This window comes from Lissotriton vulgaris, chromosome 1_1, assembly GCF_964263255.1.
Source record: "Lissotriton vulgaris chromosome 1_1, aLisVul1.2, whole genome shotgun sequence".
In the NCBI taxonomy this organism is placed as follows: domain Eukaryota; kingdom Metazoa; phylum Chordata; class Amphibia; order Caudata; family Salamandridae; genus Lissotriton; species Lissotriton vulgaris.
The window spans coordinates 1,268,524,259-1,268,550,312 of NC_141685.1; the positions used below are offsets into that span (position 1 = coordinate 1,268,524,259).

The window sequence follows — 26,054 nt, forward strand, 5'->3', positions numbered from 1 at the left end:
TTTATTCAGAACACAGCTCCATGACCATATGTAAAGATAGCAAAGCCATTTGCTTTCTGATTGCCATACAGAATAGCGTGACTCAGTGTAATGTGTTCTACTAAGTTCTAAAGGTATCGCCCTTAAATAGTACAGCACCTTAGGTAGTATGTTCATTTTTAAAACATTACACCTGCCAACCAACAACAGCAGACTAAACTACAACAAAATAAAAGGAATGTCTTACAGTGTACATATATCAGGTCATGTACAAAAGCCAAAAGAATAGTTATTTGGCAAATCATAATAATAACTGCCTGGTCGAAAGGTGGATTTCTTCAGTTGTCACTACGCTGTGAACAAGCAACATTCCCAACACTAGAATTAAAGCAGACCTTTCCATATCTTAACATCAGAGGCAAGCAGACAGAGTGTATCTCGCAACATGATTTTTAAGCTCATCTGGCTGCGTTGTTACAAAACAAAATACTGTCTAATACCATAACACATTAAGGGATCTATTTACTAAGATTTAACCTTATGTTTGCATCACAAAAGCGGCTTAAAACGACGCAAAATCTTTTCACACCTATTTAATTTCCAACATAAAAGCTGTTTTACGCTGGAAAATAACGCACAGCACTGCATTGCGCTGCTTTACATTACCTCGCACCAAGGGGGCATACCATGGGCGGTGCATAGTCTTCCCATGCAACATTCTAAGGTTTCTGATGCTAAACCCTATTTACTTAAAAAAGTAGACAAGGTTTAGAAATAGCACCGATTTCAGATACACACTATGAAGGAGAAATGCTTTTATTTCTCCTTTCGTTTCCGACTTTGCATGTGTGCTACACTGTACAGCTCACATACAAAGTGGGAACAGGTTCAATATTAGTCTAAGCATAGTATTGTGTACAAAGCCTACGCTTGACTCACAGAGACATCTTTGCATTATGGTGCAAAGGTGTGTCCATGGCGCACAGCCGCACAATTCTGCGCCAGTGTTAGAGAGAGGAGAGGAGAATGACATATTTTTGTAAATAAGGTGCTCTTTTGCTTTCTCATTCTCACGTAGCACAGCATTTGCAGCTGCTGCACTGTTCCGCGTGAGAAACTAGTAAATCTTGCCCTTAATACGTGCAGTTGTCATTCCAGTGCTTCAACCTCACATATATGATTTCAATCGTTCTCTTAACAAGTGTGTCATGGTTAGAGATGTTTAATATGCATGACTTCCTGTAAGTCATCCCTTTTACCCTTTCCTAGTTTCTTTCTTTACCAATCTATCCGCTTTCTTTATTATTTTCTTAACTTACCTTGCCATGGGTAACCACATTTACCGAACCCTTCCAGATGATGTACCAAGATGTGCCTTTGTCTCCTTGACTGAACACTGCAAGTAGAGAAAAGATACACATATATTTTGGATTATTAAACTCCAGTTCACCCTGCATAACACCGTCTCACAGCATATTTTTGTGAACCACCTCATGTTATTACGTTTAACCCAACCGAAGAACACTGTAGTAAAAACAAGCATTGGCAATGTCAATAGCCCTGGCTTTAATGTACTGCAGACTGCACTCTCATAGGCATACGGCTCAACTTGCATAGACACATGGGCCGAATCATGTGTACTGGGAATATGAGCAAGAACCAGGAAAAAGCATCTGCCTGATCTGACATGTGGACCATGGGGACATCAAAGAGTACATGAGAAAAGAAATGGAGCATCCTAAAGTGCATATAGGGATGAGAACTGAGAAACCCAGCTCAAGTACCAGCAAGTGGCTAGTGCACCATGAAAAGTGTTTTAAACAAGACCCATTTATTCAATTGCTGCCCGTAGAGGAAAGACAAGTGGGATTGAATAGAAGTGGCCAAGGTAAATTAAGCAACAGATGTGGCATGTGCATTTTGCTCAATATGAAGCTTAGCGACAAAATATTTAGGGCCTGATTCACAGAACTAACTTAAGACAAAATCCTAAACTTACTACCATTTTGGTATTCACAGAAGGCACTTACTCATTTTAGTATTCACAGAAGGCACTTACTCATTTTGGTATTCACAGAAGGCACTTACTCATTGATGAGTAAGTGCCTTCTGTGAATACCAAAATGAGTAACTTAATCATTTTGAGTAACTTACGCATTTTGGTATTCACAGAAGGTACTTACTCATTGATGAGTAAGTGCCTTCAGTGAGTACCAAAATGAGTAAGTGCCTTCTGTGAATACCAAAATGGCAGTAAGTTAAGGATTTTGTCTTAAGTTAGTTCTGTGAATCGGGCCCATAGTTAGTTAGTTCAAGCAAGAATGCATTCCTATAGTCCAAAAGGTAGGAAATAGTAGCTTGGATCACCGGCCTTCTCTCTTCAACTTTGAGGCAAAACATACTGGCGCAGCGGCTAGGGTGCCTGACGCCGGACCATGGGGTTCAGGGTTCAATCCCCGGTGCTGGAGGCAGGTCAGCCCAGCACCATGCAACTCTGAGCAATAGCTCGCTTAATCTTCCTGAGGGCCCCCAGCGCCAGGAAACCACTTCGGAGGTAGCTGTGCTCTGTACAAATTCAAGGTTATTATTATTAGCTTTCCTTAAGCTCTTCAAAAGGGCAAAATATGTTTCAGTGATTTTATTGACATGCAGGCAGAAAGTAAAATGAGAGCCCTTCTGCCTTTGTAACCATATTTAATAATCAATAATGCAAGCTTAATGGCTTTAACTTGAACATAAACATGACCATGACCATGTCGCCTCTGTCTCGAGATACCCAGCGACCCAAAGTTTTCATAGCCATAACAATTAACTCTCCTTCAGCATTAATGATATACCTACTAGTTAGGAGCAATGGAACTATCTCTTAGGCAGACTAACACAACTATTTTGAAATCAAATACATGTAGAAAGGAAGATCAACGAGTGGGAGGGGCCATAGTCTCTCTCCTTGTATTACTTCTGACAGTTTTTTTTTCTGGTGATCACACGAGCCAGGAGTCTCCAAATTATGTCCCGCGGGCCAACTACAACCAGCTACAACATTTTATCTGGCCTGCAGAGTTAGCCTGGCTGCAAGGTTTTATCTTGCCCACCGAGTCGCATCTGTTCTCCGATGGTGCTTTGCCGGCAATAGAAAAAACAGACTCTTACATTCAAAGTGTAAAAGTGAGAGTCTGTTTTTATTTTCTATTGCAGGAAACCAGAAACTGAAGGACGAAAGAAAGTGCCATGGCCTGGAGAGGAACGGCAGTCATGGGCTCGAGAGCTGTGAGAGCCTTGTTTGCTCAATTAAATCTGTGGGAGTGGAGGAGTAATCCATTTGAAGAAGGTGAAAGATAAGTCTGTAATTGCTGCTCTACCAGGAGACTTTGCATTACTACCAAAACTGGACTCAAATGTTGATTGTAGTTGGCTTTAACGAGGTAAACAACGACTGTAGTGTGGTGCAGGTGCCTGCTGCTTTTTGTAGTGCCGTGGGTCTACCGCTTCGACGGCGGGGAGTGGTTCGGGCATGTGGGTCTATGACAGATACAAATACTGGATAACTGCAGTTACAGGTAAGTAACTTATTCGCTTGTAAGTGGCTCCGCAATGTGTTTTTTTAATACATGAAGTAGTTCTAGGCTCATCAAATGTTGCCTCTCTGACTCAAATTAGACCTCAGGTATAACTCTAAAACTTCTGTCATACTTACACGTGTGACCGAGACACTATTTATTACACACTGAGCACTTTTTGAACTCTGCGCCATCTGTACTAGATTATGCATTATGATATTGAAAACATAATCGAATGTATATAGATGCCCTCTCTATTCCTTCATTGTGATACTACCACACCCCACTGTGAAAAATTCGCTTGGGTGGGTAGATCTGTGCATCAAATCTGTACCCACCTGACCATTTTTCTGAATATTAAATTAAAAAGAGGTACTATGTATGTTCTTTTTGACAAGAACTAGCAAGTTAAAACTGTGTGCTTCTTTTTTGATTAGTATTCATTAGATTCAGATTGAAACCATCTTCCACTATGAAATACATAAATCATAAGCTGTAGCATTCCCCATAGGATATCAAGCAGAAACCTTCTTTATCATAATATAAGGCATAACACATATTGATGCTGACTTGCCCCCAACCTCCTGCACTTTGTTCCTATAGACGTGTCAGTCATGTGCCCAATTATCTATATTGCCAATGTAATAAGATAATGTAAATCAATGTTGTTCTTTTAAGATTAGCTTGGTGTAACGGGGTGGGAAGGCTGCGTAGGGGTGACGAGTGGTGGGCCCCCAGGAATGACCTAGTACACCCTCATTCGTTGCAGACTGAGACATGGGGGTCGGACCAGGACGAACCTGACGAGGAGGAACGTGGCTCCTTTAAGTGGGCGTACTCAGAGGAGGAGGACCGGCCTTCGACGCACGTCACTAGCCCAGGATTGGATAAGGAGGAGGAAGTGTATTACTTGGCGTGTGACATCACCCCAAGCGAGACGGCGAGGAGCGGAGACGGATACGAGGAACCGGTGAGCGCGGAGAGAAGGAGAAAGCCGGAGGAATTCCTAGAAGCAAGCGGAGGAGAGACCGAGGGAGAGCCAGGAGGCCAACGACCCTGCAAGCCGCCGTGCCACTCTCCCGGGGGAGGAGCGTGGCTTTCCCAGGTACGGCAGCGTATGGCGGCTTGGGCGGAAAGCAAGTTTATGTGATGGTGTAAATAGCCCCTGTTTGTGTCCTGCGTGATCCCACCCGTTTGTTTCACTTTTACCCCGCGTATATCCCTCACTGTCTTGTACCTTCCCTCCCACACACTGCACCGACCTAGGATTGAGTGACAAGTTCACTGGTGACAATTGTCCCCTCACATATCACCCGGTCCCTACGGTGCAATATTACCCCAGCGGACGACTGAACTAACGGCTCCCTCTCTGTTGGTCTTTTCTTACATGGGGGACCGGAGCCAAGACCTGCCCTAACCTCAGGACCCTGACCAGACCTAAAAGACAGCGCTGTGTCCAGGAAAGGAAACGGAAGAACACCAACCGCCAAGACGGATCCCAGCCAGTTCGCAAAGGAGAGGCTCACCTTTAGAACCAGGAGAACATTGATGAAAAATCATCGTGGTATCCCAATAAAACCTTCTTTAACTCCACGTTCCGCTGTCCCAGTCGTTTCTGAACCACCCCCAGCTATCGCTAGTGCCTCAGGACAACCAGCCCAGTCCACACTTGGATATTTTACTACCTGGCATTAGCAAGTATATTCAAATTGTTGGAGGCATATTTGAAACACAAGAAGCAGTTTTTGCTGTTTTCACCAGGCAAAATTTCAATTCAGCTTCTTAAGTCAAGCCACTGCCAGCTCACTTCTTACAACTGGTTGGCTTTATTACCTCTCATTTGCTTTCTTCTTATACAATGGCTATTGTCATCCCAACTATTTTGTCCCTCCAATGGGGGTTGGAGATGAAAGGGAAGGTCACTATTCCAATAGGTGGAGTTTGAATAATTGGGAAACAACCTTTACATCGTAACTTTTACAATGCACTACCATTACAACGAAACTTTTACAACGCAAGATCCATCACATCGCATGCCTTTACAACACAACCATTACAACGCATGACACTACAACGCATACCACTACAACGCATGTCATTACAACGCAGTCATTACAACACATACCATTACAACGCATACCATCACAATGCATAGTACCCTTGCACTATCCAACACTTACCCTACAGTTGCATCCCCTGGAGTTAGAATAGTAATTTATACCCCTACACTATCCAACACTTACCCTACAGTTGCACCCCCCTGGAATTAGAATCTTAATTTTTACCCCTACACTATCCAATACTTACCATACATGCAATGTAATGGTATGCGTTGTAATGGTATGCGTTGTAAAGGTAGTATGCATTGTAATAGAATGTGTTGTATAGGTAGTTTTAAAAAATTTGTTGTAATGGCATGCGTTGTTTTGGAATGCGTTGTAATGGATGTTGCATTGTAAAAAATGCGTTGTAAAGGTATGCATTGTAAAAGTATGCGTTGTAACGTCATACATCCGAATAATTGATACTTAATTTATTTCCTGAAATATATTGTAGGAAAGTGCCACTTTTTGACATGGTCACCCCCACTTTTTACCTGGTATCTGGTGCAAGTTTGACAGAAGTGCACTGGGTTCCTGCTCTCCAGGTCCCCAGTGCCAGATCTCTTTCTCTAAAAGTGTATAATCTTCCCTCAATTGGCAATACCTTTAGCACCACTTTCTAAACCCTAGTAAACGGTACCCCTGATACCTAGGGCAGGGAGGCTAAAGAGGATCCCTAAGGGCTTCAGCATCCTAAGGGACCCCTCAGCACAATTATGCAAACTGTCATTGCAGGCTGTGTCCCACAGTGAAGAGAAGGATGAAGATACAACATGGCATACCTCTTGTGTACCATGCCTACAGACACTCCATGAAGTATAGGTAGGTCACCCCTACAGCAGGCCTTGCAGCCCTAAGACAGGGTGCATTATACTACATCCCAAACCTCATTCTACTACTTTGATCTCCAAAATAACCCTTCCTAGACTCTTCCCTCCTCTATCCCTCCTTGGATCACCCCAACACTCAAATTACTACTATGATCTCCCAATAAACTCTTTCTAAACTCTTGCCTCTTCTATCCCCATTATCATTTTCAATCCAACTAACAGACTCACATGTCCACCACTCATATTAACTCAAATTTCACTATACTAATCCACCACTAATCCTTTTTGGGTTCCGGAGAAGCGTGCTACTCACCGAAAAGTGCCTCAACACCTTGTAAGGGGTAGTAAGTGCTATATAAATAAAATTACAGTGTAATATAGTTTAAAAGTCTGTACTGCATCTACTGGTTTCTCAGACAATACACATGCTGCGTGCAAGTTGATTTTAGCATTGTTCTAGATGTCGCAAAGGGACAGGATGTATTTGAAAACCTTGTGGTGCTGGTGCAGAGTAATTCACATGTGAGATTGATCTTCCAAGTGTCTTAACTCTGTCCCAGCCACACCATTTTCTCCTAGGTACTGATAGGATTCTGATTCCCTAAGAAGAAGGTCGCCCCTGCACAGAGGAGAGATTGGCACCTGCTTCCCACTTCGAACCTGCCACAATGTCTCTACTCCTGTTCAGAGCTGAGGACCCTGAAGGTTCGAACTTTAATCATTTGAGCTCCTTACAATCCTTTTATGATTTTTCAATTTTCTCTCCAAGCGTGCAGTTAATCAGACGATTTACTGCACACAGTAGGTATTTTCTGTCTCTGAAGTCCTCGTGTATAATTGGATTGTTCCCTCATTCATTGCACTTGAGCTTTCCCTTTGTCAAAGAATATGGAGTTATTTAAACTTAAAAGTTAGGAAAAGAAAGTGATAGAAAGTAAAAAGGACAGCCTTTATCCGTGCCAAGCATTGTATAGCATTTGCACCATGGTGTCTGGTGCAATGAAGGAAAGAAAAGTCAAATCTCTGGCTGCAGTGTGCATTCCGGCCTGTCCACCTCAGTCTCCGGCAGGAAAGACAAGCAGACATCAGCCTCAATCTCATACAATGGAAGAGAGCCTTGTGGCATTGGAATAGGGCCGATAGAATGAAATGGGGCAGAGTGGCATCAGTTTCAGAGAATTTAAGAGTCCAGTTGGCATCAACCTCAGCTCACAAAATGGATGTAATTAGGGCGGCATAAATCTCACACCAGTTTAGCATCAGTCTCAAGCCTATTGAGTGAAAAAGATCACAATGGCATCAGACTCGCACTTTGAAAAGAAGAAATTCAGTGGTTTCAATCTCAGAATGTATAGAATGAAAGAGGTGTCTTTTGTTTCTGGTTCTCAAGAATGGTAGAGTCCAGGATAGCAGCATTAGCCTCATAATCCAAAGAATGTAAAAGCCATTGAGGCATCAGTCTTAAGTGCATAGAATAGAAGATTCCAGTATAGAAAAGACCAAGTGGCATTGGCCTCAGGATGAGTAGAAAGAAAGAGATATGGGTGACAGCCGCGTCAGTAAATATTTGTAAAATATACAATGTGGCTCTTGTACTGTAAAGTTTGTTGATCCTTGACATAAGCCATTGCAGACAGCTGCACTGTTAAGCCAGAAGTAAAAAATGTAATTCCAAAAAAAAGATTTGTCAGAGGGTGAACCAAAGTCCTTGCCTACTTTGTAATCTGTGGACGTCTATGATAGAAAATATGTGCCTCCAAGCTTTGACTCAGTAATGTCAAACAACCAATTTAGGTGTATTGGCTTTGAAAAATGCTCCATACAATACATAATTAAGATTTTCATAATAAATAGCTCACACTTATTGTATCTGACATAACATTTCCCTATCAGACTTACAGTTTTGATCATTGGCCTTTCACCATAATCAACTAAGGCTTGCTTTATTGGGTATAATCTGTGCAATACAAGCATTTTGTTTTCAGGGGACGCCCACACCTTGTGCCCAATGTGACACCTGTATAGTTAGGAGGAGGAGCACAGATGACAAGTGCCACAGTTCTAAAGTAGCAAAATAGCCACTTGACCCCATTTACTATCCGAGGGATGAAGACCTAGAGTAGCCGAACACGGTGACACAGTGTCATTATCATTTATTTGCCTTTTAATGAAATGTAAACCAGTTACACACATAACCATTTCGTATATAGGGACATACTAAAAGGATTATTGGGGATGATGCTTGAATTGTAGCACAAATGCTAAGTGAGTGAAACTGTCTTCTTCTGGGGCAAGGGTATTCTCACACCAAGAACTTTTTGGAAGAAATGGGAGCAAATAGTACCTTTTAAGGTACGTTTGTCCTTAATTTGCAAATAGTCCGTAGGCTCTGGTAGAGAGCTTATGAAATATTTAAGTCCTTTCATGGTGTGTCAAGCCAATGAAACCTCATGCTCCCTATCAATTTAACCAATTTTCTTTCAAATATGCCATGTGTGCATCTACATAAAAATGATCTCCATTGTGCCATGGCCAGTATTTTATCATGGGTTTCTCTGATATGCAATGGAGGACCCCTTAAACCAGGAATTACATACAGTATGTCGGTGCCAGAATCTTATATAACTCATAATAAGAGTAGGAGGCACATTCACCACATACCAAATTTTATATAAATCATAATAAGAGTAGGAGGCACAGTCACCACATACCCTCCATGAAAGTATAAACAGGAATAAAAAGATACGGTGTTGGTGCAGATAGTGTCTACTTGGATGTCTACCTTGGACTTAGAATCCACTATAATACTCAACCTATTGGATGAAGAAGACTAACCTGCATTATGTGGCCTGCCTCATCATCTGCTTCCTCACCCCACCTAATATTATCAGGGCAGACTCTACCTCATTCTGAGGGAATTCTTAATTTTAAAAAAACTGAACAAAGGTGGGATCCAGATGAAGAAAAATACCTTTATGTAAACCTGGAGGAATTCCCTTTATGAAAGGTACCTCAGGTAAAGTAAAATAAATGTTAAGTAACAATGGGTACAATAAGCAACTGTGAAATTTCATATACTAGCAATTGTACATTGAAAATCATGAGTAAGTTAAAATGTAGGCAAAAGATGTATTTAATAGAAGAGAACATCTGTTTTGTATATAGATTTAGCACATACATCTTTTTTTGTCTTTGTGTTAATTCCTTGAGGAGTTATAACTGTGTATGCTTCCTAAAGCCTATGCTTTCAATGACCATGTCATATCTGAGTGTCCCAGCAATGCTCTTTGCCTGCACCTGTAAACAATCTTGATATCTAAAGGGGCAGTATTTGTAGTTGCCTACAGTGATTGTTGCAATTGGATTCTGTCCATTCAGTATGCCATATTTTTTTGCTTTTTCGATCACCAGGTATCGGACTTTTTACTGTAGGTAAGCTTCACAAAATGCGTCTTGCCCACTTTAACCACATGGTAAAAAATCTATGCGTGTTTACTGCCAGTGTTGGCATTTTAAGATAAGCATGTTGCAAAGCAGCAAGGGCAAGGTGTACTTGCCTGATTACACATGAACATGTGTGCGGGCTGCACGAGGGAGAGTGTTGAACACAGCCCGATAACTGCGCACAGATAGCCTGGTGCAGTGTGGACTCTGCAAGATTAGATATTGACCAGGGGTAGGCCTTATATTGTTAGTGTACACTAATAGGGAAAGTCCCTGTGATTTAGTGTTTTGTCTATAATAACACCAGCCGCGGTCCGTGCAGGTAACAGCGATGGGGCTGGGTGGAGGGGGATTCCAAAAGACGATGACGGGGGAAATTAATTATTTATTTAATTTTCCCTCTGCGTTGTCTCTCAAAATCCCCCCCCCCCACCTGCTCCCACAGTCCCACCACTGTTACCTGCACGGACTGCCGCTGAATGACACTTTATTACAAATATAGCTAGAAGACTGCCTAGGAGTGCAGTTTCACTTCCCTTTGGCCTATAGAGACCAGTGAGGTATGGAATTGGGATGTAACCTTGATGACAAAATCATATCTGCAAAATCCACAACGATATCTGTACAACTTATGGGTCATCAAGAATTGTCATATTTCTCTGAATCAGCTCAGGATTAGAGCCCATGTTTTTTGTCATGCTGCTGTGTCCATTCTATTGCATTTCTCTCCAACAGCAGGAATAAAGGACTTCCCGCACAAAGGGAGTAATTAACAGTGCTTCACTCAGCTCCTGAGGAGGGAAGGGGTAGGGCAGGATAATCTGCATCAATCAATCAGCTGTCACACTGTACCAGGGATAGGCCTGCCAAAGCCCACTGAACAAAGGAGGGAACCCAGACCTCTGGAGCCAACGCAGGAGGGGGGCTGCCCTTGGAAAATCTAGTGAGCAAGGACGTGGCAGTGATGTCAGCAAAGGGCGGAACTGACACCCCGCAGAGGAGATGGGACTAGTGACTCCTGGATGATGCCATTTTGAAGTACCCTAGCATGCTGAGCTGGAGAGTTGGGACTGGGGTGGAGAGGTGTTGTGGCACCCTAGGATTGTGTGTCTGGCTTCGGGAAACCTTGTCTCTCCTTTAAAACTCTTGCATTAGGAGGAAACTCTCTCTAGTCTGGTGATTTCTCTGCTCTTTGCTGCTGGATCCTGGCTCCACCAGAGAGAACTGGAAGGACGAACCCCCTGATGCCAAGAAAGGATTAAGGACGCTGCCCAGTTGACTCCAGGACCAGTGGGTCTTCTCAAAGGCCAGTGAGGCTGGCCCCCTTACACTCCCTGAGGAGCAGTTGGGGGAAAGCTCTGGACTTCTGCACCCAGCAACCAAGACGAGCAACAAGGCTGGAGAAGTGAGCCAGGAGAACCAGCTCAGCGAAGACTTCACTGCTGTGAAAGTGAGGAGATCTGCTGTAACTGCAACTGCACCTAGTAGCTAGAGCTGGCCACCAGGAGTAAAATGAGCCTAAGATAGCCAGAATCGGCCCAACGGGCCCAGGTAGTAGCATTTTAAGGTTTGGCAACCCTTGACCTTTTGGTTGGCAAAGCCCATGTGACTCACTGCCGTTTAATAATTTACGCTCTGGGGTCGGTGCAGATTTTTTTTTAAAGCTTCCTCAGGTAGGGGCCCCTCCTTAAACTCTCTATCACCCAAGGCCCCCATCCCATGGGTGTATTTATCAAGAGGGGGCAGTAACCTCATCCCGCCTCCCGAATACCAAACTATGAAGAGGGATTGCCGTTGCCCTCCCCCAGTAGTGGTGGGCCTGCCCGCTCCCCATGAGAATGAGAACTGCAAGAAAGAAGATCCCTGCCTGCTGGAGCAGAAAGGCAGGGTGATAGAGAGAGAGAGAGAGAGAGAGAGAGAGAGAAGGGGTGGGGGAGAAAGAGGGAGAGATGGAGCAGAGAGGTAGAGGGGGAGAGAGAGATGGAGAAAGGGAAAGAGGGAGGCGAGAGAGAGAGAGGGGGAGAGAGGGAGTTAGAGATAGAGAGGGAGAGAGGGAAAGAGAGAGAGAGAGGGGAAAAAAGCAACAGGTTCCCGCAGCTATACAAGGGGGTGCAGACTGCATGAGAGCCTCCAGGGCAGCGAGGGGTGGACCTCGTCAGCTGCCCCCAATGTTGAGGAGGCATGTGAGTGTCCAAGTGGGACTGGGCACTCCCACCCCCCAAAAAAAGGAGCAAATCAAAAGAAAAGCTTCGAGGCTCTCCCCAACACAGAGGGAGAGCCGATGCTAAAATATTCACTGCTCCTGGATGGAGAACCCCATAATGCCCTGAGGGGCTTTCTCATTTAAATTTGTAATGGCTCCAGAAGAACGGGGGCATCACCAACGATTTCAGAAAGTATTGTGTTGAGCTGTAGCAGTTACAGCAGCAGCCCTGCAGAATATTTATAAACTGACCCTGTGTCTGCGGGGTCAAGAATCCAAGACCTCCCAGGATTTGATCAATGTTTTTGAAAATATTCCACAGGCTGGATCTAGTCGTAATTATTTTGATCTAAAAATGTTTTAAAGAAAGCCATTATTGTATTAGAGTATGCTCTAGGGGCTGAGATTATGGTTGCTGTTAATATAGTAAAACATGATGCTCTCTAGGAGTTGCTTTTATGAATGCATTTTCAAGGTTGGAAAGTTTATTTTAAAAAAACATGTTTTGCTCATTTTAAATGCTTTGCTGAGATAAGAATGTTGACAGTGAATATTTAATACAATATTAATTTTATTAACAGTGATAAGTGCATTTACACATAATTATTATTAATGATGATTGCATTTACCTACAATATGGTGACTTTAACATGTGGTTTGCAGCTCTGAACCTTTGACCAAGCCAATAGACTTACTTTATATGTTTATGTGACTCCTTTAGAGGTCAAAGGCGATTATGGAATGTCATTTATAGAATTTTAAAAACTTCCAATGAATACATTTTTTAATTATTGTGTAGTATTTAGTAATGTGTGTAATAGATATACTTGTTTTTCTAAAGAAAAAGTAGTGACTGGACAAACATTTATTGAGTGTTATAAATATATGCCAGTGAACGGCGATCACTAGCCCACACCACCTCCCCTAAATAGGTATTGGAAGCCTCTACCTCACTACCCTGAGAGAGTCAAGCGCTACAATGTAATGTAGTGCTTGGTTTCTAGTAATGAGAATTGTGGACATATTACTTGTGTAGAACACACAACTAATAACACAATTTCCTACATTGATGCTATACCTTGTATACACATAGTTCGGATTTGACTTTACTTGGGTACTACCTACAAATTTCATCCTTTGATAGTGTTCAGTGGGATAGCAACTGCACTAGTTAGCAATGCTCTTGCATTGAGTGGGGACAGCTTCTGCACTTTAAGTAATACTACTGTATTTTAATGGGGCTGTGCCTTCTTTTTCACACAGAGATTCTGAAGGGACAGTGGGAGTTTCAAAATGCTCCCGCCAGCTGGGTGTGGACTTATGATCTGGTGCCCTGCCCGCAGTGCTTCATGCCACCCCCACTAATTAAAATACAAACGGCTCTAGGAATGGAATCCCTAGGGACTAGCCCTATGGCCAACACCCACCACTGAGCTCAGCCAAAGGCCGTGCACAGCATGCTGTTGGCTGTATCAAGGAGAGTTTGGCTGCAGGGCCTGGCATGCAACCCCCGCCACACACGACCAAAGGCTGCAGGGGGTTGAATTTACATATAGCAATTAAGTATTACTTTACGTTAAGAAAACCCTAGAAATGCACTGAAAAAAAAACACAGGGTAAAGTAACGTTATAGTTAGGTGTGATAAAAAGATCTGTTTTCGTTTAAAAATAAAAACCTTAGAAATTCCCTGGAAAAACAGGTGAACTTGTCAATTACATCATTAACCTTTTGAGTTAAAAATCAAAGAAATTCACCAGTTATAGTTAACAGCACTAACTATAACTTGCGCCCCGCCATGCCCTGCTTATGACCTCACATATGACCTCATTCATGACATGTTCCATGGCATGTTTAATGACATCACTGTTGACATCTCAAATGATATCACTGATGACCTCACTGATGACATCATCCAATAATTGTGCTAGTTTGTTTTATAGTTTACCTAGTGTAGGGTAACTTCCATATTACTTTTCTACCTCATTTTGTACAGCTTGGGCCCAGCTAATGAGTGTAAGTGTTTATAAAACGCTTGTATACCTAATGCACCATAACTGTTCATTATGTTCCAAGCAAGTGTTTTGGTTCTCCAGAAAAAGTTTTCAACATGAGAAAGATTCTACATAGTAGGTAAACTTATGTAAGCAGGCTTCAGTTATTAGAGAGAATCGTGTCACCATGACAATTTCTTCTTAACATAAAAGACTCTGTGCACCAGGTCCCAACTTCTGTACATGTGCTTGTTTTTCACCGCAGTTTGAAAGATGCAGGTAGTATGATCTTTAGCACCTTAAGACCTTGGTTACTTTTAGCGAAGTGGTTTTTCTTTTTTAATCTGTTGCGTAAAGTGTACACTGTTCTTTGTAGATTCTTTTTAATACTCTGTGGTGTATTTCTCATGAGAGTTTCACTGTTTGTAAACAATCTGATATCAAATAAACCCTCTCCAATGAGTAAAAACAATTCGCTGTACCCAGTTCTCTACTGATATCAAAGTAGTTTCTCAACGTGAGTGTCAAGAGATTGATACAGATAAAACATGTCCCTAGTAGGGCTTTTATTTTGGAACTGGCATGCACTATGTTGGCTTTCTGTGAACAGTCGTAAACAGATTGAACACCATACTTAATGAGGGTTTTCCATATATCTGGGATTGATTGCTAATGTGAACTATGCTACCTGTAAAGTACATGGTATAGGGTCAGTGTTGCCCATAATGCTTGCTTTCAACACCTAAGGGAGTTGTATCTGTGATAGCACTAATGGTGACTGATATTCTCCTAAACTATTTTGTACTTACTTTAAGGCCTTTATTGCCATAGTCATTTAGAGAGCAATATGTGGGAAAATAAAGCTTGGATGATGTCATCAGAGATGTGATTAATGATGTCATCTATAATGTGATGTGATGAGTGATGTCATAGAGCATATCAAGAGTGATGTTATTTGTTAGGTCATAAGCAGTGCATGACGGGGTGCAGGTTAGAGCTGATATATATAACTGGTGAATTTCTGCATTTTTTAGTTCAAATCGTTAATGTTGTCAATGACAAATTCACCTAACAATATTGTTACTTTAACCTATATATATATATATATATTTATTTTATTTTATTTATTATTTAAAAAAAAAATTATGATACACACACATGCAGTTGGCGTTCCTAATTGATTTAGCTCTGGAGCCAGACCAAGCTCTCCTCAGCTCCTGGACTGATCTTACTACCAACTCGTGCATTTTCTCTCTGGCTCCTGCAGCCCCACACTTTGATGAATGCCCTCTGGCTATTGCTAGCACTCTTCATCCCTTGTCCATTGAGCACACACTATCAGTGAGTGAAAGAGGGGGGGAGGGAGTTCTGGGGAACCGGGTTCGAGTCTCCGCAATACGCTGAACATCCTGTGATTCTGGACAAATCACTTAATCTCCCCGTGCCTAACAAAAAGGAATGTGTGTCCTCATGTAACGCATCTGGTTCTATGTAAAGCGCTCTGATACCCAATACCGGGTCAAGTTCGCGCTATATAAAAATCAGTAAAAAAAACTAGAGCAGGAACTACAACGTGGCCAATTTCCTTGTGTCTTTGCCAGATTAAGGAATTAGGTGATGATGTGGCAGACTCCACAGGATGATACAGTGCATGTTTGAATGAATCATGGGGACCCCCCCATTGCTTTGGCTGACTGTTGCTCTGAGGGTCCTGAGATGAGCAGTGTTGCTTTCTTTAATAAGCACATACCTTCTGAATGAGGAACTGGGTTTGGCTTCACCTCTGAGAGCTACCCCCAGAGTGCAGGTGTGCTACCATTCTGAGCTATTCACTAGTGACTGCTGGGTTAGGTACATAAATCATAACCCGAGCTTCCCCTTCGAATACCAAATCTCACTCACAATATTTAATAATGTTCAACCTATCATCATTAAATAGCCACACTTGACCAAAGAACTGATTCTGTACACCTTGGGGCTACATCCAAATTGCCGTTGCTTAGGTGTTGTGTGCCACCAGCAAAGCCATCAATGTCATTTTGTGCCGCATGTCATAAAGCATATGCAGAAGTTAATATGTTTTTTATTACCATTGTTGTAGGAGAGGAGGGGCATTATGACCATCTTCAGGCTTAACCAATCATGAGACCTTTCCCCTCCCATTCTTCAACATTGGTAATAAGTAGCATATTACACTCTGCACAGCCACATGTATACTATGAGGCCGATTTACAGATGTATTTTCGGACTTGAGCATACATTTATGGCCATACATACCTCCAAATATGCCTGTCAGAAACTCACAAAAGAATTTGTGGCAGGCAGAAACGGTTTTAACTACTGCACGTTGCTCTGCCATGAGTGCGGATAATTCCACTGTATTAAAACCCCTGCAAGGGGTAACAATTGGGCAGAATATGGTTAGGTTAGCCTTGTAGGTTTGTACACTTCCCAGTGGCGTCTCCCCCATTGGGGCGTGGGGGCATTACCCCACTGCTTTCTTACAGTGTGATAAGGCAGAAACATAAATGGTAATAACTACCATTTTATGTTTCTACTTCTCGCACTGCGAGAAAGCAGAAGTGCCTGGTTTAGGGTGGGCGGTCCTGCTCGAGGGCAGGGGAGGAGTGGCTTGCCCACTGTTGTGTATACTGACTGTGGTGGGCAAGCCACTCCCCCCGCCCTTGAGCAGGACCGCCCACTCCCCTTTTACTCTGTGTAGGCTGCTGCATGCACCAGACTACATACAGAAAATGGACCGGCTGGGGCACTCTCCAATGCGCCTCGCCAATCACAACTTTGCCATTGCAGCGTTGTGATTGGCGGAAGGGAGGGAGGGAGGCTGCCTTTCCTGATGACGATGCAGGAATTGGAAAAGGCAGGACGGTGGGAGTCGGGAGTCGGACCAATCCAGAAGCTGAGGTGGCAGCGACGCAGGATTGTAAGTTAAGTTTTATTTTTTAAATATTTTTTTAATTAAACGAACCGCTCCCGTTTACCCCCATTCCCCCCCCCCCTCCGTGACAACCCCATCCCCCCCCCCACCCGCCCTTCATGCCGGCCATAACTGATACGCAATACTCTTTCACTTTCATTCTGCCTCCATTTCGCTGTCTACTTGTCTTTCTTTTTTCGTTTTCTCCCTCTGTCCCCCTTTCTGTTTCTCCTGTGCCTCTCTTGGTATCCCACTCTCACTCTTTCCTCTTTTCCTAGCTCCCAGCATCGGCTAATCTTTCCTTGATTCTGGGCAAATCACTGAGTGGAATCTACAGAAAATAAACAGTGGACGCAGACTATTGTCGTCACGACCCTTGAGACCATGGGCAGCAAGGGCAGTGCCAATGGTACTTAACAGCAAGCCTGGGGCAGCAGTGCCCTTACTGCTCCTAATTAAAGTCCATCAAAGATTGTGTCTCGGTTATATGTCACAATAGGTAGTGTAGCGAGAATGCTTCCATATGGTGTGCTCACATTTGAATGCCTGTTCTTCCTTTAACAATTAATACTAGACAGACCTACTGTTTCGAAATATATACTGTTCGCCTGAGGGAATATAATATATTATCTTATAACAGTAATGGTGTCTTTTTATCTGATTCACCCTGATCTTCTAATTGAACCCAGAGTCTCCTTGCATGACCAGGAACATGTTTTCTGCATGAGTTTATCATTTGGAAAATTAGAAAGGAAGACTTTCGGCAGGATGGATACAAATCCTGTTTCTGAGACGTGTCTGCTCTGGTTGGAGGCCGGTACGCTTTTGTGTCATATTACTTTTTCGTGGTATATACGGGAAATTTGAAGGTCTAAATTAGAGCACACTGCCATAGCGTGTAGGGGAGAGGGGTCATTACTCATTACTACTGTAACGTTTGAGGGTGCAGGACTGGGTTGGGTGTAAGATTTACTGCAATAGCCTGGTGCTCAGTCTGAGCAATTAGGTGAATTGGTAGAGCTGTGTTTCGGCCTCTGGACAGTAGGGGGTGGCGCAGATCAGAGATGATTTTACAGAGTTGTCTGTGGCATCATAGTGCGGCTCCAACTGTAATAGCAGCATTCGTTGTGGGTTAAGGCTGAGGTGAATTAGCAGAGCTTTGGGGATTTGAGAATCGGCGTGCCTGTGTGTATTGTTGTGCAGGTAAAGTATGTCTGTCTTTAGTGTCCGTCTTCACATAAGTCTAGCTGTGTTGGCCGAACTCCAGCAGGTTGGCCAGGGGGGCTGAGAAAAGATATTTTCAGGGCCTGACCTTGCTCCTATTTGTTACTCTAGCCTTTACAACTGGTAATTCATAACTGGATGTTCAAGTCCTGCGTGTACACTTGCGGCAGGTAGACCAAAAAGAAAACCACATTAGGATGTACAACACACGTTGTCACTCTGCCCCACTAAATGCACAAATAGGAGCAAATCGCTCGTCGCCAGGAAGCTAGGAGCTGGCTTAGATGTTCTGCTTTTTGATGCTGAATTTCTTCAGGGGCTTTTTGCTGCTGAGACTTGTAAAAATAACGAATAAATGAAAATGTATATTTTAAGGGAGGTCCACTAACTCTAAGGCTAGCTAACAACTTATAATAATAATTATAATAACTTTCCTGTTTCCTCAAATTTGCTTGAAAATGCACCATTTGTCCATTCTTTTTTCAAAATTTTCTAAGGGGGATAACCCCCCCAAACACCCCGTAGGTTGTTCCTGTTCACTCGCTACACTCGCTCGCCGCAGTGCAGAAAAACAATAATGTTACACTCACCATGTTCAAATGTCACCAGCCGCCACTGACACTACCACTAACTTGTACATTTGTGAGTTTTATTGCAATCAAATCCGACATGCAAAACAAGGATTTTTTTCTGATGACAGGCCTAGGTTCAGTCCGATTTCTTTCACTACAGCCTAAACCCCCTTATATCACATATATAAAGAATGAACTTAGCCCTCTACTGGGCCTACAGGAGATAACCTGTGTGTACACGGACTCCAAACTAGCACATAAATAACGCGGAAGTCCATGTAACAGAACCTTTATCCTCGAAGAGGGTTAGAGGTTTTGATGGATTTCGTCATCTACTGTTATTCATTTACAATGTTCTCCGTAAATGAACATACTTAACGCAAATTAGCTGGTTAAGCCACTGTGGTTTGCTTTTTGCTTTGGAAGACTCGAGAAAAGCTAAAGCCATGACAGCCTCGAAATGAGTGCTTATAAACTCCTATAAGGTTCCCATCTGTATTCTGTATTGACTTTTTTGAGTTATTTGTCAATTATCTAAGGCACCCTATGAGCTATTAGTATAGGAGCCTTGAAATCCTTAAAATGCATGGCATACCCCACTTCACTTCGGTGCCTCCCTACTTGGTCTGCATCATTATATATCTCTGAGACAGGCAGCCTAAATTAGGTTTTGGGGTTGATCAACAAATTGGCAAGGGGCTCCCAAGGTTTTGAGTTATGCCACAGACCAGTCCCAAGTTCATCTGGTAGCTTGTGGCTTTTGAAGAGTATTGCAAAGTACACTCCAAGGAGTGGATACTTACACACTGTTCCTGCCTTGGCGTGGGATTCAAAGACAAGTACCGAAGCCAGCTCTCTCTTCACCTGGAATAAAAAACAAAAGCAGCTTGCTAGAGTCCACACATTATCTCAATTCCTTAAATCCATAATGTTGGCTAAATTTGTAATTTAAATGTGAAGCAAGGAGCACACTTTGAAACCAGAAGCAGCGACATCACGCTGAGAGCTGCTCTCACCGTAACAAACACACACAGAGGTGACCATCAATCTACAGTGAATCAATCAGCAAAAGAAAAGAAGCACACCCCAGGGTCTTACTCAGCTACCTGTGACCCAGAAGGCTCTTTGGTTTGCCTTTTTTATGGAGTGATGTTCAGACGTTTGACATTTTTCTTTCAGATTCCTATCTGATTCTGGAGAAGGCTGAAGGTGGATGGAGAGTGGAAAAGGGATTTTAAGTGGTAGTTATCAGGCTCCTTCCCTTTTCTGGTCTATTGGGAGATGTTTCCATACTGCCATTTGACATTATAATCTCTGACCCACAAATTGATTTTCTCATGGACAAGTCCTTGCCACCTCAATTGCAGAGCAGGATGTATTGGGTTTATTTATTTACTTTTTGTGGGGTGCTCTTATACACAAAGGCTTGATCAGTCATGAGCAATGCACTCTTTCTGCCAGGGGTTTTCCCTTATGATTTTGACTCCACGTGGCTCTGCCTTTTTGCCTTGCAAACACACACACTCACATTGATTGGGAAGTTACAAAGCAGGTAATGTCATATTGGTCATTGCCTCCCCATGGCTCCACCTGGACTTCTTCAGAGCAAATATCCTTACAAGAGGACTTATTTCTTAGATAAGCGGTCAGTTCTCTTTCAGAGCAGATCTTTGTCATAGTGGCCTAAGAACCCCTGCCTATCCCTAACAGTGGAGGTAGTCTTTCATCTGTCTATTCCCTAACTGTTGAGGTTCATTTCCATTTGACAGGACACCTAGTAAAATACTTACCGAGTTTGAGAGGTGGGACACTGCCTTGATGTGCAGGAGCTCTTCAAAGATCACCTCCAGCTCTTCTTCTGTACGCTGACTAGGACTGGAGAAAAGAAGAAGGACAGCACGTTGGCTTTTGAGTCAAACAAAGGAGGAAAGGATCACACCACCTCACATCCCAGTACTCAGTTTGCCCTAATACATTATGATAAATGCAGTGCATGGCAAGACTTACTTCAGTGACAACCTTTAGTTTTCACCCTTGTTGGTGTAGCCAGTGCTGTGTATCTCTAGACACGTGTTTTACAATATTTGTCCTTCATCAGTAGAGGCGTTTGAATCATTCCCACTGACTAAAGACATTTAGATGTTCAGTGGTTATGTAAGTAGTGAGTACAAATAACCGTAAGTTTCAAATGCACATGAAGAATGAGGATTCACACATCAAAAGTAGAAATGTACACAAGTAATTGCCAATGGTGATTCTCCGGTTTTACAAGGACTACTATGGCACATAGAACGGATTCTTATTCAGTTGGCTAGAGCAGTGGTTCTTAACTTTTCACTTCTGAGGACCCCCACTGACACATAACTGAAATTCAGGGACACCCCCTATTGAATGATAACACTACTCAAAAATATAAAAACAGGAATAAAACAAAGAAAATCTCAAATATTGAAATCTTTTGTTTAATTCACATTGAAATATTTAAAAAGATTTCAGATTTTTAGTTTTGCTTCTTTATTTGTGCATACTTAATACATTTTAATTCATTAACTTTAATATTATTCAATTTTGTAAAACTGAACAGGCCTCACAGCTTCCCAAGGGCTCTTGGACCATAGGTTAAGAACCACTGGACTAGGGTATTAGTTACAGTAGCACATGGCATGAATGCATACGCATTTCATGAGTGTTTAATAATAGTCAGACTGCCTTTACGCAGTTCTTTACCTGACGTCTGCAAGGATTAAAAAAATAAATAAGATTAGCAAATTAATAAAGTATATATACATAAAAAGGCAAGCTGCAACATTGAACATTTTAAATTGTTCTATAAATGTGAAAGAATTTGAAATTAGAGGCTAAAAAGTAAGCTGGTCTCTTTAGCGCCAGTGTTGAGAAGAGCACAAGTACAACAAAAACAGTCCAGTATGAATGATTTGGCACACAACAGAAGCACCACTATATGATTTTGTTTTATTCTCAATTTGCACATCACCTGAGTCAGCACTGTAATTTCATCCTGTTTATATTAAGCAACTACCCCAATTTGTGTATACATAAATAAGAGGCATATGTACAAACCATTTTTGTGTTTGGAAAAGCCCTGTTTGCAAAATAGTCCAGTTTGCATGAGCAAAAAAACAATTTAAAATGTTCATATACCGAAAAGCAATGCAGTAGTTTTTTATCGAATTGCAATTTGGTTTAGCGATTCGGTATTTGGAAAGGGCATGTTTAGGGTATCCCTTCAAAATGCAGAATAGCAGTGGTATTTACAAATTATTTGCAACCAAATTACAGTTGCAACATTCATTTTATTACAGACACCTTGAAGAAGGTGGTAACCATTTGCAAAGGGGAAATGGTCCCCATGGCACCCCTTCCCCTTTGAGAATGTTTATCAAAATATTTGAGAGCTCCCACTGGTTCCATGGGCTACTGCCTACTCTTTAAAAGAGAAAATGAAACTTTTCAATGTCATTTTTTAACAAATACTATTTTCCTTTAAGGAACAAGGGCTGTATTTTAAAAAAGGATATTGCTTTATTTAAAAGCAATCATAGACATGGTGGTCGGCTGACCCCAGCAGATCACCATTCCTGTGATGACTGCAATTCTTAATGTGTTGCAAATTGTGACCTATCTCATTAATATTAATGAGGTAAGCCAATTTGAGAACCCGATAGAAATCAATATTTTCTATATGCTTATTTTGTACATTAGGAATTGTAATTTCCCAACTACTATTCAGTAAGAATCGTAATTAGGAAATTGCAATCCCTAGGTTTTGTGCATATACCCTAAGTCCTTAGGAGAATGACGTGTATTTGGAATGCACACGCAGAACAGCTGACTAGAGCCAGTAGAGTGAAAACATTTCAGCAGTATTTTTCATCTTGCACGGGTTCGAAATCCACAAAATGATTGATTTCAAAACTCTCAAAGGTCTAATTTTATTAACATGAAAAAGGGCTGTTTTCAACATAAAATAAAATGCATTCTCCCACTGTCTTCCTTACACAAATATCAGCCTTAACCCATGCTTCTGCAGCACGTGGACAGGAAGTAAAACCTTGTCGGTGCAGGCCTCCTTCCAGTATGCCAATCACGCTCTGTCCCTACGGATCACAACTACAAGGTGGTCGCCTGGCTCAAAACAAGTGAAGTTTTTCCTCTTCACGCAGTTATCAAGTCTGTTAGGGTCTGATTAGTCAACAGCTGTGTTGGACTTGACCCTTTTTTGCAGGGTCATCCCCAAACCTTTTGCTTTCTCTCTCCTGTTTTCTCAACCCATTTTTGTTGGCTTTTAAGATTCTGCACACTTTACCACCACTAACCAGTGCTAAAGTACTAGTGCACTCTCTTTTAAACATGGTAAAATTGGTATACATCCAATAGGCACATTTCATTTACTTGTAAGTTTATAGTAAAGTTGTACTACATTTACCCAGGGCTTGTAAATTAAATGCTACTAGTGGGCCTGCAGCACTGTTGGTACCGTCCCCCTTAAGTAGTTGTTTATACATGTCCCAGGCCTTCAATATCAGCCTGTGTGTGCAGTCTTAAACAGCCATTTTAACCTGGCAAAATAAACCTACTCTCAGGCTCAACCTTCATTTTTTATAAATATAAGTCACTCCTAGGGTAGGCCCTTAATGGCCCAGAGGGCAGGCTGCCTTGTATTTAAAAAGTTGGACATGTACTTTTAACTATTACATGTTCTGATGGTGAAAACTCGTAAATGTGTTTTTCACTAATGCAAGGTGAAACTCTCCCATAGGATAACAATGAGTTGCTTTACTACTCTTAATAAGTGCTAAATTTTGATTGGGAACAGGCAAATATTTCATGTTTGGTGCCTCTGAAAATGTAATAAAAATTTCTCTAATGGTAAAGCCAGCCTTTAAGTTACAATTTTGAAAATGCCACTGTTATAAAGTTATATAACAAAAGGGAGGGGAGGAGGAGGATCAAATGTGATCCAGTAGGACTTAGATTACCACTCAAGGAGAATGAGTGGAAGTTCCAGCCACAGTCCCAGCCCTGGATAATGTGGACAACAAGAAGGAGACTGGGCTGTTCCTAAAAGAAGAGAGGGACGGTCACTAAGGTGCAGGGGTAGTACTCAAAAGAGAGCTAACCCTGGGTATCCATTGTGTTGGATATAATGGCCTCACACACCCTTGCGAGTGTCATGCTTCATCATAGGCAATGCTCCTCGTTGGGCAGGCGGTGCAATACCCAAAGGGCACACCTCAAAGAGGGGCTCTTTATCGGAGATCTTTTATCCAACTGCCTATGGGTGAAATGTGGGTGAGGGGCCAGAACAGAGTAGATGGTGTGGGTGAGGATAAGATGAGGCTCAAGGTACCGGAAAACAATTTTATTCTGGTGGTCCTCTGCCGCAAATAAAATCAAGAATATTCTGTATTCGCTGGAACTTAGGTTTCCAGGAGCGATACAGTACTAAGATGTGATGGGTGTGGTCAACATGTTTCTCGCTTAAAGTTCATTGACTGCGATTCTTCAGGACCTAATATATCAAAACTACTATCTACAGAAACATGACCTGTTTCTGTAGACAGTAGTTTACCCGGTAGGTCTGACATCAGGGGAGAAGCCATTACGATTGAGGATTCTACTGCCTAAGTCAGCGCCGATCATGCCTACCCATCTCTACCGGGTCCGGGTCCTTTTGACACCTTTTTACTCTAACTATTAGGCAAGAGCAGGTGTTGAACAGGTAGTACAACTTGTGTGCTTTTTGGAAACTGACACTCTTGTAGGTCATGTTTCTGTAGATTGTAGTTTTGATATATTAGGTCCTGAGGAATCGCAGTCAATGAACTTTAAGCGAGAAACATGTTGACCACACCCTTCACATCTTAGTCATGACATGACTGGGTGTAATTAACAATTGGACTTTGATTATTTCTCCCAGACAGCCCCATAATAGAGGGATTAGGTATGCCTGGATGGGCCTTCAACTGGCAGGATGAGGGGCGGAGCTGGGGATAGCCCCACATACAACTGAATACACTGTACCCTGCCTTCACACAAAGGACTTGTCACCACTGCATTGTTCATGCAGCTAACTTGGTGCCAGGGCATGAGAGGCAGGAAACTTCAATGACTTCATGGGGAATTCTCTAGAAATTTCTCTCACTTCAAAGAAGACACCAGATATAAATAGTGAAGCCTCAGACCCAACTCTTCAGTACGCTTCTAGACCTTTGTATACTACAGAAGAAGGACTGCTGTGCTACTTTGCTCCCAGAAGGACTGCCACTCTGCTGCTGCGCTGCCCTGATTACGGAGAAGGAAGACTAGCTATGCACCCTTCATCCTAGGTTGAAGTGACTCCAAGAGTCAACTAGCTGACACCCTGTTGTGAGCTACAGGGACACACCAAGCTCCAAGGCTCCCTGCAACTGCCCAGCTGACCTGCTGCCTGGGAGAGTGGTGTGCTGAACAGGTCCACTGAGGGCAAGGAACCTTTGACTTCAGGACCTACCCTGACCACCACTTGATGAGTATAACTTTCCAGAGTCGGTGGTACTTCCAAAATACCTGCATGCTTATGTTTACCTTTGCATGCCATGCATTTTCTGTAATATCATTACAGAGGTGCACCACTGGGGAAACCACTTTCCCTTTCTTTGCCCGGAGGAATGCCCAGGACCTATGTTAAGCCAATAGTGTAGGGCAGAAAAATTTCAGCGTTTTAAGCATTGGGGTCATAAAACCACAACACCCTGCTTGTCCCATGTATTTACAGTTTTGATCTTCCCATTCCCCCCCCCACCAATAAAATGATACCTTGGGTTGGATGAGGAATTGTATTCAGTAGTGTAAAACCCCCCCACAAACCAACAAATTCTCCAAAGAGCTCTATGAAATACAGTCAAGCCCATCCTGACCTTTAGGAGTCAGGGTAAACCGGATGATGAAGCATGCCATCACTAGAGTGATTGAGGGTTGTATAAAACGGTTCTCCTTTTTCCCACCACTGAGTGCAGCGGAGTAAAGGTGTAGCTTACTCTTTACCACACTGCCACCTTAGAGGAGGATATCACATAGGTCATTGGACATTTAACAGGGAGTACGTATGCTGTAAACTTTCATATCTGAAAGGACCTCTCTACCCTTCTGGGTCCTGAAGTTTCACTCCTGCTCCTAAGTGTTTAAGGACCTGCTGACTGCACCTGCAACT

The 26,054-nt window shown here is 42.5% G+C and overlaps 1 protein-coding gene across 1 annotated transcript in view; it reads right to left on the reverse strand.

Moving 5' to 3' along the window:
* Nucleotides 1–26,054, reverse strand: part of RAPGEF3 (Rap guanine nucleotide exchange factor 3) — a 977,833-nt gene that overhangs the window by 482,565 nt on the left and 469,214 nt on the right. Inside the window, exons 6-8 of the mRNA XM_086964721.1 lie at nt 20,632–20,716; nt 19,645–19,705; nt 1,299–1,375 (exon numbers count right to left, since the gene is read on the reverse strand). Of these exons, the coding sequence (XP_086820847.1) occupies nt 1,299–1,375; nt 19,645–19,705; nt 20,632–20,716 (223 nt within the window). The remainder of the gene's footprint in view (nt 1–1,298; nt 1,376–19,644; nt 19,706–20,631; nt 20,717–26,054) is intronic.